Genomic DNA, 14,632 nt, shown 5'->3' with positions numbered 1-14,632 from the left:
AATTTTAATATGATAAATAATTTAAAATGATTATATAATTGATTAAGATATTTATAAAATTAAAAAAATTACATAATTTTATAAAAATAAAATAATTTAAAAAATTCTATTATATAAAATAAACACTATAACCCTCTCACTACCTCTTAAAATAGAAATAATTATTAGTAAAAAGAAATCTAACGGAGAAAAAGAGCCGTCCAACATGTTGTAGGGTGCTCATCACAAATCACGAGGCAGAAACACTTCAATGGTTCATTTTTGGTACATACCTTATGGCACATTAAATTATTATTTATTAGTAATTTTATCAAAAACTTTTGATCCTATTTCTTCAAAAAACTAAGGAAAAGAAAAAACTTTTGATCCTATAGTATATGCCATGGCAGGCACGACACGAGAGAAATTGCAGGCCAAAAATCAAGACTAGAATAACAAAGAAACCTGAATAGAGAAAATTTTAGAAATGGCGGACAGAAGAAAAATCCCATTGTAATTTTTTTTTTCTTGGGAGTATGGTTATGGAATCAAAAGCTAACAACAGAGTTTGGTGTGACTGCTTTCTTCGTCGATCTGTAAGTTATTCTTTTTTTCTTCCTCTCCCCCTTCCCTAATCTCTTCTCCGGTTTTTGGCTGCGTCAATTCAAATTTGAATATCCATTTTAAAGGTTGCTGGGGTTTCTAGGGTTTTCAGTTTGGGCTCTGGATCTTGTCATCCTTCGATTTGATTCACGACGTTGCGATTTTCTCTAGTTTCTTTTCTCCTCTTTCCTTTCTGAGAAAATGTAAAATGTGTTTTGGAAATTAGGGGATGTTTTAATGGAGAAAGGAAGAAAGTTTACTCTTCAGCGCTATGGAAGATGGAGGAGTTAGAAACGTAGGATTCGGATTATACTTCTTACTTATTGAAGTTAGCCCTAGTAAGGTTTGGCATTTAAGAAATCAATCACCTTGACCCTTGTTTTCAAGGTTTTTTTTTTAAATGGATTGCCAATTGTAATGTGACCTCGAATTTTCTTTTTATTATTATTGGGAAGTAGATTGGTACTGTAAAAGGAAAATAAAAGGAAATCGGTTTTAACCTGACCATAAGCAAACTTGTTAGATTTTTAATCTTGGGTACATCTTTCAGTTTTATTATATTCGAATTTAAAGGAAAGGAAAAATGAAATGTTTTCAAATATTATTATTTATCTTTTCTGAAGTTCGTTTTCTTACAGTGGAAAGAGCATTTGCGGCTGACATCTTTTTAACTTCCATTTTGACAAAATAAATAAATCCTTGTCCCTTTTGTTTGGATATTTTCAGGCTTAGACTTGTTTCTACTATTTGTGTCTAGCTCTATTTCACTTCAGAATGACAGAACCAAGCTCAGCTGATGTGATACTGGAATTTTTGAGGAGAAATCGCTTTACAAGAGCTGAGGCTGCCTTGCGTAGTGAACTTGGTAACCGCCCTGATTTGAATGGATTCTGCCAGAAGCTTACCCTTGAGGAGAAAGTCTCTGGAAATGTGCTAGAAGAAGAAAATGGGAAAAAAATAGCTGGTGAAAGTCATGGTTCAGGTTCTCGAAACAGTAGTGAGGTCTCTAAGGAACTTATAGTGAAAGAGATAGGGTGTGGGGCTGGCAGAAATGGGTCTGAAAGCCAATGGAGAAATGCTGCTTCTACTGGGGATTCTAATAAACCCAATGAAGCAAGAGTGACGAGTGATATGAGTTTCGCTTTTTCTAAAAATTCTGAAGATGCTGTACTCAATATGCAGTCCTGGAACTTCAACGCTAGCAATGGTCCTGATCTGTTAAAAGGTGATGGTATATTTAGAAGCAGTAGTTTTTCGGAGCTGGAGAAACCAGATAAGTCAAGATGGTGTATATCTGAAGCTCCTGACATTGATAAAGGCAATGTTAAACCTGGAGAAGAGATATCCTTTTCAGGTGAAATTAAAACTTCGCGTCATGGAAATACTGGCAAAGCTAATGTAGATTACAAGTATGACAAGTTTCATACCAGTGAAACTAAGGAGCTTGATCAGCAATTTAAGACTAGCGGTGCATACTTGAAGGAAAACTTTGCTGATAACAGCCGATGGTCTAGAACTGAGGAACCCAGTAGTTCATTTTCAGAGATGTGGAAAGATTGTTCTGTCAAGACTGTTTTTCCGTTCCCTAAGGGCGATTTATCAATTGGTTATAATGCTTCTAGTGCTTCAGATAAGAGAGAAGGAAAGAAGAAAGCAGATGCACTTGATGTCAGAGCAACAATTAAAGAACAGGTGGATGAGGTTGGAAGGGCTTTATTCTTTGGGAATCAAGGCAATACTGAGAAAAAAAGTATAAATGGATTGGCCTTTCCTCTTGCATATGATGATCAAAGGGAAGAGTTACCTAGGTTGCCACCAGTTAAACTCAAATCAGAAGAGAAGTCATTGAATGTTAACTGGGAGGAAAAATATGAGCGTGATGGCCCAGGTTCAAAGCTTGTTAGTGCTGACAATACCTTCCTTATAGGGTCCTATTTGGATGTTCCCATTGGGCAAGAGATAAATGCTTCAGGTTAGTTAACATATCGTTTGATGATTTGTGCAAATTGTTGGCTGGTAATACAAACATTATTTTTCTACTCTTTCCTTTTCCTAACATTATGGTTTAGTATATGTATGTTCTCTGTCTAAAACTTGGAGAGATCTTTTATTGTAAAATTTTTTGTTAACTTAAAATTTGCCATCTAGCTCTAGGTCGCAACGGCTTATTGGTGAGCTATGTAAAATTTGTGTTGATGTGTATGTCCCCTAAGATAAATTGATATTTTGTTGCCATGAGTTCTAAGATTTCTCCTATGAGGCTTGTCATTTTTCTGTTGGCAAGTACTTGCGTGGGTCCGATAAACCAATTCTGAAACTGGAAGATAGGTTGAACTTTTCCATAGGTTACTAAAGCCATAATAATAAAAAAGGTTGGAAGAAACCTTCTAAACAGAATTCTGTGAAACGCAAGTGGGGGGAAAGATTTTTGCTGTTTGTTCACGTACAGAATATACTTGTTTTTCTATTCTTTTATATCAGTTCTTTCCAGGGTTAGTCAGTGTGTAACCAAGCATAATTAAAGAAATAGAAAAAAAAGAATAAATAGCATAAAGATAGATTACCCTAAAAGTTTAGTGGAGTGTTTTAATTTGACATTTGATAATAGTTTAACAGTAGCTGTATTTTGAGTTGTGCATAAATACTGGAATTATTAAGTTACTTTAAAACTTCTGAGTTGAATATTTGGACAACCTTAAAAAGAATATTATAGTTGACTGCCATAGGACAGTAAGGGAAGGGGAGCTTTAGAAAGCCTAAGTTCTTGTTAGAGCATTGGTTATTTCTCCTATAATTCTGCTGGAAAAACTTGAAAATCTTGTTTATGATGATCCAGGTGGGAAAAGGAATGCTGGAGGTAGTTGGCTTTCTGTGAGTCAGGGTATTGCAGAAGATGCATCTGATCTGGTTTCTGGTTTTGCTACTATTGGTGATGGATTAAGTGAATCTATTGATTACCCAAACGAGTATTGGGAGTCTGATGAATATGATGACGATGATGATGTTGGATACATGAGACAACCTATTGAGGATGAAGCCTGGTTTCTGGCTCATGAAATCGATTATCCTAGTGACAATGAGAAGGGAACTGGGCATGGGAGTGTTCGGGATCCTCAAGAAAGAAGTCAAACCAAGGATGATGATGATGATCAATCATTTGCAGAAGAGGATTCTTACTTCTCTGGTGAGCGGTATTTCCAGGCAAAGAATGTTGAACCTGTTGCAGCTTCAGATGATACTATAGGGCTCTCTGTAACTGAAATGTACAATGGGACTCATGAGAATGATTTAATTGCCCAATATGATGGACAGTTAATGGATGAAGAGGAGCTTAATTTGATGCGTGCTGAACCTGTTTGGCAGGGATTTGTCACACAGACAAATGAACTTATCATGCTGGGGGATGGAGAAGTTCTCAATGAGTGTGGCAGGTCTCAGCTGGATGATATTTGCATAGACAATGGTCAGCATGGTGCAGTTAGGTCTATTGGTGTGGGTATCAACAGTGATACTGCTGACTTTGGCAGTGAAGTACGTGAAAGTTTAGTTGCAGTTAGTAGTGAAGGGGATTTAGAATATTTTCATGATCATGATAGTTCTATTGGAGGTTCCAGACAAAGTTATCATGAAACAGAAAGGAAATATATTGATAAACCAAATAGAGATAAAAGGAAAACTGGAAAAAATGATTCTAATAAGTATGCTATTGAGAATGATAAAGGTCCAACCCCCCAGGTGAAGAATCTTGCAGATGGAGGATTTTCTTTTCCTCCACCATTAAGAGATGGGCAATCGGTGCAGGCAGGCTCTAGTAAGTCTATATGGCCAAGTAACAACAATGCTGCTGGTGAAGAGCGTGATGACTGCTTGACCGCTTTGATTGAGTCGGATGATATGCTTGCTACATGGAGGCGGAAAAGTAGTGATTCTTCAGTTGCCAAAAGCTCTAGGGATGACGATGATGCCAATGTAAGATCAGCAAATTCTAGCCCTTCAACTCTCTCTAATTATGGTTATGGTGCACAAGAAAAGACCAAGAAAGAAGAGGATGAGAAAACTAGTGGCATGAGGGAAGAGGATCTTGGGGCATCGCTTGAAGATGAAGAGGCTGCTGCTGTCCAAGAGCAAGTGAGACAAATTAAAGCACAAGAGGAGGAATTTGAGACCTTCGATCTCAAGATTGTGCATAGGAAAAACAGGCATGTCTTATCTTAGAAACAATTTTTATGTTCAGTTCTTTCTCTGGTGCTAACAATTTCAAAACTGTGCTGATATGTAAATGGTGTGATGTTCTTTCCGTCTCTCTCTCTCTCTCTTTCTCATTTTCATTGTGAGTTATCAAGTATCCTTGAACCTCTCTGGTAGTAATCTCCTTTAACTATGCTTGAGGTTGGAGAACCAGAACTGGTGGCAAGCTTCCTCTTTTGTTTTCTGACTGACAAAACCTTTTGAACATTAATATGTTTTGTGCATAATGGTTAGTGTCAAGCAAAGGGGCGTAGAGCATCAATTAAGTAATTAGATGATAAGTTCTTTTTTTACTACTTTTCCTTTGCCAAGTATTTACCCAAGCATATGTTTTGTTTTTGTAGCTTGAATTTACCTAATTCTCCATTGGAAAGTTTAGTTTCTTTCAATTATTTTTCCTATTTTTAGATTTTGAGACAACATTTGACTTGTGAAACTCGATTTGTAGCTTGATCCCTAAATGGTTGATAGCAATCAGTATTGGACCAAAAAGTAAACAAAGAAAAAACCATGTTGAATATGCCAGGAAGATCCTTTTCTTTTTGTGTTATTGATGATACCGACATTCGTTTAGAGCTAATTTTTTGCTGTCTTCTCAACTTATGACATATTTTTGGAATTTCTACTTGCCTGATGTCATTTCTTTAGTATAACTTATATTGAATGGTTTTTATTTTGCTGTCATCTATCGAGCACTGGATTTGCTTACATAAGCCTCTTTTTTGCTTCTCAGAACTGGATTTGAGGAGGATAAGAATTTCCATGTTGTTTTAAATTCTGTTATAGCTGGGCGCTATCATGTTACTGAGTATCTTGGATCGGCTGCGTTTAGTAAAGCTATACAAGCTCATGATCTGCACACGGGCATGGATGTCTGTGTGAAAATTATAAAGAACAATAAGGATTTTTTTGATCAAAGCCTTGACGAGATTAAGCTTCTCAAGTATGTTAACAAACATGATCCAGCAGATAAACATCACATTCTCCGATTGTATGATTACTTTTACTACCGAGTAAGTGATACTGGCATGCTCAGAGTATTTTGTGCTCTACTTCTAGTTCTTGCTGTTTCTATGATAATATATGTATTTGGGACTTTGTTCTGAACATATCTGGCTTCTGGAGGCATTTGTTTTCTCTGTTGAAGTTCAAGCTGGCATGTTCAGTTATAAATTCTCTCTGCTGGTTAGATTAGAAATTTATCTTTGACTAATGCATGAGTAGCATCTGACTCTTCTCTATTTTCCAGGAACATTTGCTAATAGTCTGTGAACTTCTCAAGGCAAACTTATATGAGTTCCATAAATTTAATAGGGAATCAGGTGGCGAGGTTTACTTCACAATGCCAAGATTGCAGGTTTGTCTGAAGTTGTTTTCTTCAGAAGTGAGTCTAATCTATGTCACTTTCATGTAATGTTCTCTTGAATTCTTTTGTGCAGTCTATAACCATTCAGTGTTTGGAGGCTCTCCAGTTTTTGCATGGCCTTGGCCTAATACATTGTGATCTGAAGCCCGAAAATATATTAGTTAAAAGCTATAGTAGATGTGAGGTGAAGGTCATTGATCTTGGGAGCAGTTGTTTTGAGACAGACCATCTATGCTCCTATGTTCAATCCAGGTCCTATCGTGCACCAGAGGTTATCCTAGGACTTTCGTATGACAAGAAAATAGATATCTGGTCACTTGGCTGTATCTTGGCAGAACTCTGTACTGGAAATGTAAGTAGCCTTCTTTAGACAATAGCTAGAATTTGCTTCTTATGAATATTGCAATGATATGTGGAGTTTTTTCTTACGTTCAGAACTTTTTTGAATGTTTCTTTTACCTTTTTCTTTGGTGAAAGTACGACAAACAAAAACTCGGAAATATCATGCATTTGAACAAATCATTAAATTCAGTGAAAAGAACTTAGACTGAACGTGATTTGGCTCTGAACTGGCTGGATGTAGAATTTAAACAAAATGTTGGACAATTTTAGTCCTCTTTGTATTTGCTTTCAGTGATGTCCTCATCTGTAAATGCTAAATGGAATAGTTTGGGACTCTGTCCAATCACTCAGTCTGAAACAAGTTGGCTCAAACTTGGCCCAAAGAAAATGTTTTTCATGTTATGGTATCAACTATCTAGATTTAGACTTTTATGCATTCATGCTGTTGCTATAAGCTAGCTTGTTCTCCTGACAACTATGATTAATTTCTTTAGTTGATTTTACTGGGAAAACATTTGACTTCACTGTAGTAACTATCTTTAATCTATTTTTGGAGAAATAAATCAACATTGATATAATTTTGGCTTCAATATGATGGTGCAGGTACTTTTCCAGAATGATTCACCTGCGACATTACTTGCAAGAGTAATTGGAATCATAGGTCCTATCAAACAAGACATGCTTGCCAAAGGACGGGATACGTACAAATACTTTACGAAGAATCACATGCTTTATGAACGTAATCAGGTCAGTCTTTCTCATTATTTACTTGTTGGAAAAAAATGCTTCTATTCTAAAATTTACTTTTGCTTTGCTTCCCTAGTGCTTAGGGGCTAACGCTGTGTTTTTATGTTATATACTTCAGGAGACCAATAGACTGGAATACCTGATACCCAAGAAGACGTCCTTGAGGCATCGGCTGCCGATGGGGGACCAGGGATTCATTGATTTTGTTGCTCATTTGCTTGAAGTAAACCCAAAGAAGCGTCCTTCTGCGGCAGAGGCTCTGAAGCACCCATGGCTATCATACCCATACGAACCCATATCAGCTTGAGCACTGTATTAGTTGATTGATGAGACTTGCGGGGATTGCTTGCCTCATCTCAGCTCCCTCGTATTGACTGGGAAAAGGAGCTGTTATGAATTAGAGAGTGGAAATGATGTTGTAGTTGATCTCTCCAAGGAGTTTTCCTACCGTCACATGCCTGCAAAATGCATTCAAAGGTGTGTTTGATTTTGTTTGGTTATATCATATTAATATAATATTAAGTGTCCTTCCCCTAACCAAAGTAGTATTGGAAATGAGCATAATGAAGGATGTAATTTTTGGAAGAGAGTGGTATCCTTGGAAAGGGGAATCTAATATTGTTGTACATGACATGATGTTGTGATAATTCTTTTAGGTTATTTAGTAATATAGCTTTGTGAAATAGTTAGTAACCAAATTTGGTTACTGCTACTGCTACTCGTTGATTGGATTTCTGGCCTTTTTTTTTCTCGTCTTTATTTTTGCCTTGGATCATATTCCTATTTGCTGCTTGTCTGTTGCCATCGCCTTTGTACTACACCAATTTTTCTTTTCAAAAATTAACAAAAATCCTGCTCATCCTTTGTACTGTATTTAAATTAATGCTGATTACAAGGATATGCATGATTTGGAAATTAGTAACAAATCAATTTTTGTGGATAAAATATTTTTAAATTTATATTATTTTATAAAGATCTGATCATCCTTTATTTTTATTTTGATAAGTTATAAAATCACCAAGGAAATTATTAAAATAACTATTTTAAATAAGTTGTCCATTTTTAATTTTATTTTAAAAAAATCAATAAAAAATTACAAATGTTGATATTTTAACCCATCCTCAACATTTATAAAATCTTTTCTTTATTTGAAATTTTTGTACATTTTAATTTTATTACATAAATTATTTCACCCACATTGAGTTGAGTTGAGTTGATGTTACAAATTAATTTAATAGTAAGGTTTCGTTTGTTTTAATGCACAATTTTTTACGGAAAATATTTTTAGCCTTTTCCAATATTTGTTTCATGTAGAATAGGATGGTCAACGTAAAAGATTTTTCAATCTAACGTAAAATTATCCTCTTATTTTCGTAAAATATCTTACCATTTTTGTTCACTGTAACACCTTTATACCTGACCCGAAAATCAGGTCAAAGCAGCGAGATGTTATATTCTGTACTTATCAAATATTTTCTTATTAACTTTCATAAAATTTCAATTTAGTCCTTTTTTGTTATTAAAATTTAATATTCACTAATTAGTCATATTAAATCAATTTTTTTGTTACACTTTAATCACATAATTTATCTTATTATCTTGTTTCACATCAAATTTCTATATATTTCACTTCTATTATTTCATCCACATATTTTCTCAAGTTTAACAATTTAGTCCTTGTTATTATAAAAATTTCATATTTTTCCACAATTTCACTTTTACAATACTTTATGCATATTTCATCATCTTATAATACATTCATTAAAATTTTATCATAATTTCTTTATTCACATATTACATTGTTTCACACTTAAACTTTTGTACAATTTTCAATTTAGTCCCTATTGCCATGTAATTTATTTTACACTATATACACACTTTAATAAAATAAATTATTATAATATCTTATTTCGCATAAAATTTTTTTTATGCAAATCACTTTTCTTGTTTCAATTATAAATTTTACAAAGTTTACAATTTAATCCTTAACATCATGAAGGTTCATTATTTATTATATTTCTTAACATCACTTTGTAATCAATTCACTACTTCATTTAAACTCTTTATCATAAATATCAAATGTATGTTTGTTTCATTGAAAATAACTTTTATGAAAATATTTTACACAGATTCATCCAAACACAAGAAAATATTAACTTTTCCAAAAAAGTAAGTTATTTTCTGGAAACTATTTTCGGTGAAAAAAACGAAGCCTAAGTTAAGAAAAATGACAATAACAAAATAAACATTTTGAGTGCATTTAATAATCTTTACATGATGCGTTTACCTAATAAAATTTTCTTTTTCTCATTTAAATTATTATTTTTATTTTAGTTTTGCACATATTATATGTGTTATTCTTTTTTTTTTTAAAAATTATTAGTTTCAAATCTTACATTTAATATTTTTAATATGATGAATTTACTTATTTAAAATTTCTTTTACTTGCAATTTAAATTAATTTTTTAATTTTTAATTTTGTACATGTTACATATGTGTTATTATTAGTGTTGAACTTTACTTTTTATTATCTATCATATGTTATTTTTAAATAGACACTTATATTTTAAAGACATAATTTTTTGTATATAAATGTATAATTTTTACAAATACATGTGGATGTCCATATATTCTACCCCTTCATTTATGAGATAAAACTCCCTCATTCATTATGAAAGTAAATATGCAAGTTGTGTTAATGAAGCACTTAAGTAAGCTTCATTTATATGTGTTGCATTAAATGACAATGAATTATAAATAGAACCCTTGTATAAGTGAAATGAGATATGAGAAATTTCTCTGTTGATTTGATCTATTGTTTACTTTAAGTGTTCTCTTATTTGATTTGTAACACCCCTTACCCGTGCCCGACGCCGGGACAGGATACAAGGCATTACCGGACTTAATCACAAGCAACATACAAAATCGGGCCATAAAATTTCGTTCCAATTAAATCCATTCATACATATGCAAATTGTCCTTTATATGGGCCTACGAGGCCCAAAACATACATTGGGTATAGTTCGGGACTAAACCGGGAACTTTAGAAAACTTTGGGAAAACTTAGAAAATTTTCATGAAACAGGGTCACACGTCCGTGTGGGTAGGCCGTGTGGTAACACGCGCCCGTGTGGCTTGGGACACGCCCGCGTAACTCTTTGTTTATGACGTCATCAACACAATTAGGGTCACAAGGCCAAGTCACACGCCCGTGTGATTAGGCCTTGTGGCGAATTAAATTCCAAAAATTAAGTGTAGACTTCACACGGCCTAGGCACACACCCATTTCCTGAGGCCGTGTCCTTCACATGGCTGAGACACATGGCTGTGTCTCTGCTCGTGTGTTTACTATAGGGCATTCTGTTTTACCTAATTATGGTGCAGGGCACACACGCCCATTGGGCAGGCCGTGTGTCACGCACGGTCTAGACACGCTGTGTGCCTACCCGTGTGGACAACTTTGAGGCTATTTTCCAAGCCTTTTTTTTTCACCCTTAATAACACATGCACACTTACACATCTCAATGACATCCTACATAGCATAATTGAGCACTTAAAAATTCATATCAAGGCTCATGCATATCAACTTCTTGTCAATTTATACTTGCTTAAGACTTCATGTTTTACTTAGACTTAGCTTACCAAATTCACATGCAATATGAAATATCAAATTTATTTCCATTACATACATTCATGCCTTAGTTGTTATTATGCCATTTACTCACACTTCCATCATCAAACATCCATGCTAAATGAATTTAACCATAACATGAGTGACCATAACACATGCATGTATATATGAATAGGATTACATCCCCATAATTAATATGAGCCATATCTCATGGCCATAGACAAAATGAATTATCAAATCATTAAAATCCAACATATTTGGCTAAACCAGTATGACATATAAGAAAAAGACCAAGTCCCTATACATGCCATACTCAAAATACTTAAATTCACTATACCCAAAAGATTAGTTTGATAGTGTGAATGGAGCTCCGACGTTCTTCGATCCTCCAGCTAGCTTGGTGACACTATAAGGAAATAGAAAAGAAAGGGGAGTAAGCATAAAGCTTAGTAAGTTTGCATATAAATAATTAACAACATTAATCATACATTATTATACACATAACATAATAATATTTATCATAATGTCATCAAGTATCATAGTTACATTTTAAGTCATGTCATTTGCATAATGTACAATAAGACTCATGATCATAATTCATTCATTCACATCTTACCGCGGTCTCATCAATTTATAATCTCAATATTTATGAGCTTTGTGTACGTACCTGTACCCTTTCAACATGATCATACCTTGTCATCTTTTTGACATATTCTTTGGATTACCCGTTGAACCACTTGGAATTACTAAAGGATACTCGGGAGTTCTCATAAACATAGTAGGATGCCAATGCCATATCCCGGATATGGTCTTACATGGGATCAAATATCGATGCCAATGCCATGTCCCAGACATGGTCTTACATTGGATCATAGATCGATGCCAATGCCATGTCTCAGACATGGTTTTACATGGGATCTTATATCGATGCCAATAGCCTAGCTATGGTCTTACACGAAATTACATATCGATGCCAAAGCCATGTCCTAGACATGGTCTTACATGGGACCATACATAACCCTAATGTCATGACATTTGTATCCTAACTATTCCTAAGGTTCAACCGGGGTTTTGAGTTATTGAACTTCGTCGAATCGTCATCGAGTCATCATTAACTAATTCCATAAAAAAAATTATACAATTAATGCAATATTAAAGCATTAAAGCATATAATAATGTAATGTTGCATTATTTACACACGAACTTACTTCGGTACCCAAAATATGTCTACTATACGATTTAGTCCACAACATTGTTCTTTCCTCGATTTAGGTCCGGACTCCGTTTTTCTTGATCTATAATAGTAAATTTTGCTTATTTAATTATCACATTGTTCAAAATAGTCCATAAATCATGCTTTTTCAAAATTACCATTTTCCCCTAAACTTTTACATAATTACAATTTAGCCCTTAGGCTCGTAAAATGAAATGTGTTCATTTTCTTTCATATCCAAGCCTAGCTGAAATTATATCATACTTATATCATCCCACATTTTTTTTTCAAATTAGATTTTTAACCACCTATTTTACAACTTTCACAAAAAGGTCCTTTTTAGGTGTTTTCATGAAAAACCACTTAGTAAAAGATGTTTATGATAAACCGTAAATTATACATATTTTTACCCCATGTTTAATGCATTTTATAGATGATTTCTCATTAGAATTGGTGAATTCGATGCTCCTAATGCTTTAATTTCATGTTTTGTACTCAGGAGAGCACCAAGAGTCAAAAGGAGCCAAAAAAGAGCCAAAAAGAGACAAAACGGACCAAATCAAGAAGATGACACGACCTAAGCCTTGCCACACGGGCAGCTCACACGTCCATGTCTTTCAAGGGTGTCGACCAAGGCTTTCATGATTCACACGGCCTGGCCATTGACCCACACGACCATGTGCAATTTAACGGATCGAACACGGCCTGGCAATCACGTCACACGGCCGTGTCACACGGACGTGTCCCTGCTGAGCCCAAGTTAAGTCCAATTCAGAAAAGGCCATTTTGGAGGGTTTCTAGGCATTCCAAAGCCTATAAATACGAACTAGAGGAGGAGAAAAAGGGGAGACGGAGAAGAGGGGGTAATTCCTTACCCCAAGGAAGCCAATTGATCCATCTCAGAAGCCGGATTCATCATCAAGACTGAAGATCTCTCCTCAATTCCCCTTCAGAAGTTTTGGGTTTTCTTTATGTTTTGTATTCTTTATTCTTCTGAGATGTTTTCTTATTTAGTTATGAACTAAATCCCCTAAATACCTAAGGGGAATGAAACCTAAGAAGAATCTTGTTATTATTTTCCGAATCGTATGATAAATATTTAACTTGTTCTTAATTATATGTTCTTAATTCTTGTTTTGATATCCAAGGATAATGATTCAAGACACGCTCTTATTCAGAGGAGGAATAGACCCTGTCTAAGAGTACATTTGCCATAATTAAGTGGAGTTGATTGCGTTCCTGGAAATAGGGTGACAAGATTTTGCCGGATTAGGGTGAAACCTAATAAGGGGATCTATAGATCGAGTTAATGCAACCCTAGAGTGTTAATTAGAGAAAAGTCTCGGTTATTCAATCTAGGGATTAGACGTTATTAGTCTTGAATAAGGATAATAACATAACTTAGGGATCTCTACGAAACAAGTTGAATGAATAAATTGTCCGATTTGGAGCCAGAATAACAAGTAAAGTCTAGGTGGATTTTTCCTTAGGTATTGTCTCAAGTCAATTGATTTTCCCAAAAGCAATTCCCCAATTCTTTTCTCTGTGCGTTCTTAGTTTAAATAATTAGTTAATTTAAACAAACCCTTTTATTCTTAGACTAGATAATAAAAAGATAGTTATTACTAGTACTTTAGTTATTACTAGTACTTTTGGTTCCCTTGGGTACGATATCCTGGTCTTGCCATTACTATTCTATTGTTCGATGGTGCGCTTGCCTTTTCGTCGTGATAATAGTTAGTCTAGGTTTGATCTTCATGATAAATATTTATTACTTGTTACGAAACACGCGATCAAGTTTTTGGCGCCGTTGCCGGGGAGCTGAAATATTAGGAACACTAAATTTTTATTACTTTAGCCATTTATTTTTCTTGCAATTTTATTTTATTTTATTATTTATTAATTTACTTTTTGCTCTCTCTTGGCAGGTTTTTATAGTTTATGACTAGAAGAAACCCATCAGGACCATTACTCTTTGACGAAGAAATCGATCGTACAATTCGCAAAAATCAAAGAGAAATAAGGCGTAGTTTACGCTACACGGAGAACGAGCTAGAAAACGATACTTAAACCCCAACCGACGAGATGGCTGAAAACCCAGGCGATCAGCTGCCTCCTGTAATTGCAGCTAATCAAAATCCTGCTCCACGTACTATATATGATTATGCTAAACCTTCTTTAACAGGAACTGAGTCTAGTATAGTTAGACCTGCTATTGCTGCGAATAATTTCGAACTAAAACCTAACACAATTCAGATGATACAGCAGTTTGTTCAGTTTGATGGTTTGCAGGATGAGGATTCCAACATGCACTTGGCAAATTTTCTTGAATTTGGCGATATATTCAAAATTAATGGCGTTTCTGATGATGCCATTCATCTTCGGTTATTCCGTTTTCACTGAGAAACAAAGCTAAACAGTGGTTGAACTCGTTACCACGAGGGTCTATCACTACTTAGGAGCAAATGACTGAGAAATTTTTACTAAAATATTTTTCATCGCT

At 34.7% G+C, this 14,632-nt stretch overlaps 1 protein-coding gene across 4 annotated transcripts; it reads left to right on the top strand.

Moving 5' to 3' along the window:
• Positions 1 to 218: 218 nt before the first annotated feature.
• LOC107887130 (uncharacterized) lies at positions 219 to 8,016 on the top strand. Of its 4 annotated transcripts, none has more exons than XM_041096432.1 (9): positions 219 to 264; positions 390 to 575; positions 1,340 to 2,554; positions 3,419 to 4,781; positions 5,564 to 5,843; positions 6,080 to 6,187; positions 6,270 to 6,548; positions 7,142 to 7,285; positions 7,404 to 8,016. In XM_041096432.1, the coding sequence occupies exons 3-9, from the start codon at positions 1,357 to 1,359 to the stop codon at positions 7,590 to 7,592; spliced, it is 3,561 nt and encodes a 1,186-aa protein (XP_040952366.1). In that variant the 5' UTR covers positions 219 to 264; positions 390 to 575; positions 1,340 to 1,356; the 3' UTR covers positions 7,593 to 8,016. The 4 variants fall into 4 exon arrangements, with proteins under 4 accessions (XP_040952366.1, XP_016666767.1, XP_016666768.1 ...); XM_016811278.2 differs by having other exon boundaries at positions 223 to 264; positions 1,309 to 2,554; XM_041096431.1 differs by lacking the exon at positions 219 to 264 and adding an exon at positions 809 to 925 and having other exon boundaries at positions 322 to 575; positions 1,309 to 2,554.
• The last annotated feature ends 6,616 nt before the right edge of the window (positions 8,017 to 14,632 follow it).

This window comes from Gossypium hirsutum, chromosome A03 (genome assembly GCF_007990345.1).
Source record: "Gossypium hirsutum isolate 1008001.06 chromosome A03, Gossypium_hirsutum_v2.1, whole genome shotgun sequence".
Lineage (NCBI taxonomy): Eukaryota > Viridiplantae > Streptophyta > Magnoliopsida > Malvales > Malvaceae > Gossypium > Gossypium hirsutum.
The sequence above is the reverse complement of the archived record's forward strand: the minus strand, read 5'-3'. Positions and strand labels throughout refer to the sequence as shown.

Excerpts from the sequence above, each read along its gene's own strand:
- LOC107887130 (XM_041096432.1), top strand. The coding sequence starts at position 1,357 with ATGACAGAACCAAGCTCAGCTGATGTGATACTGGAATTTTTGAGGAGA. Across the intron at positions 6,549-7,141 it reads CAGAACTCTGTACTGGAAAT|GTACTTTTCCAGAATGATTC; the intron begins GTAAGTAGCCTT and ends ATGATGGTGCAG. Across the intron at positions 7,286-7,403 it reads TGCTTTATGAACGTAATCAG|GAGACCAATAGACTGGAATA; the intron begins GTCAGTCTTTCT and ends TATATACTTCAG.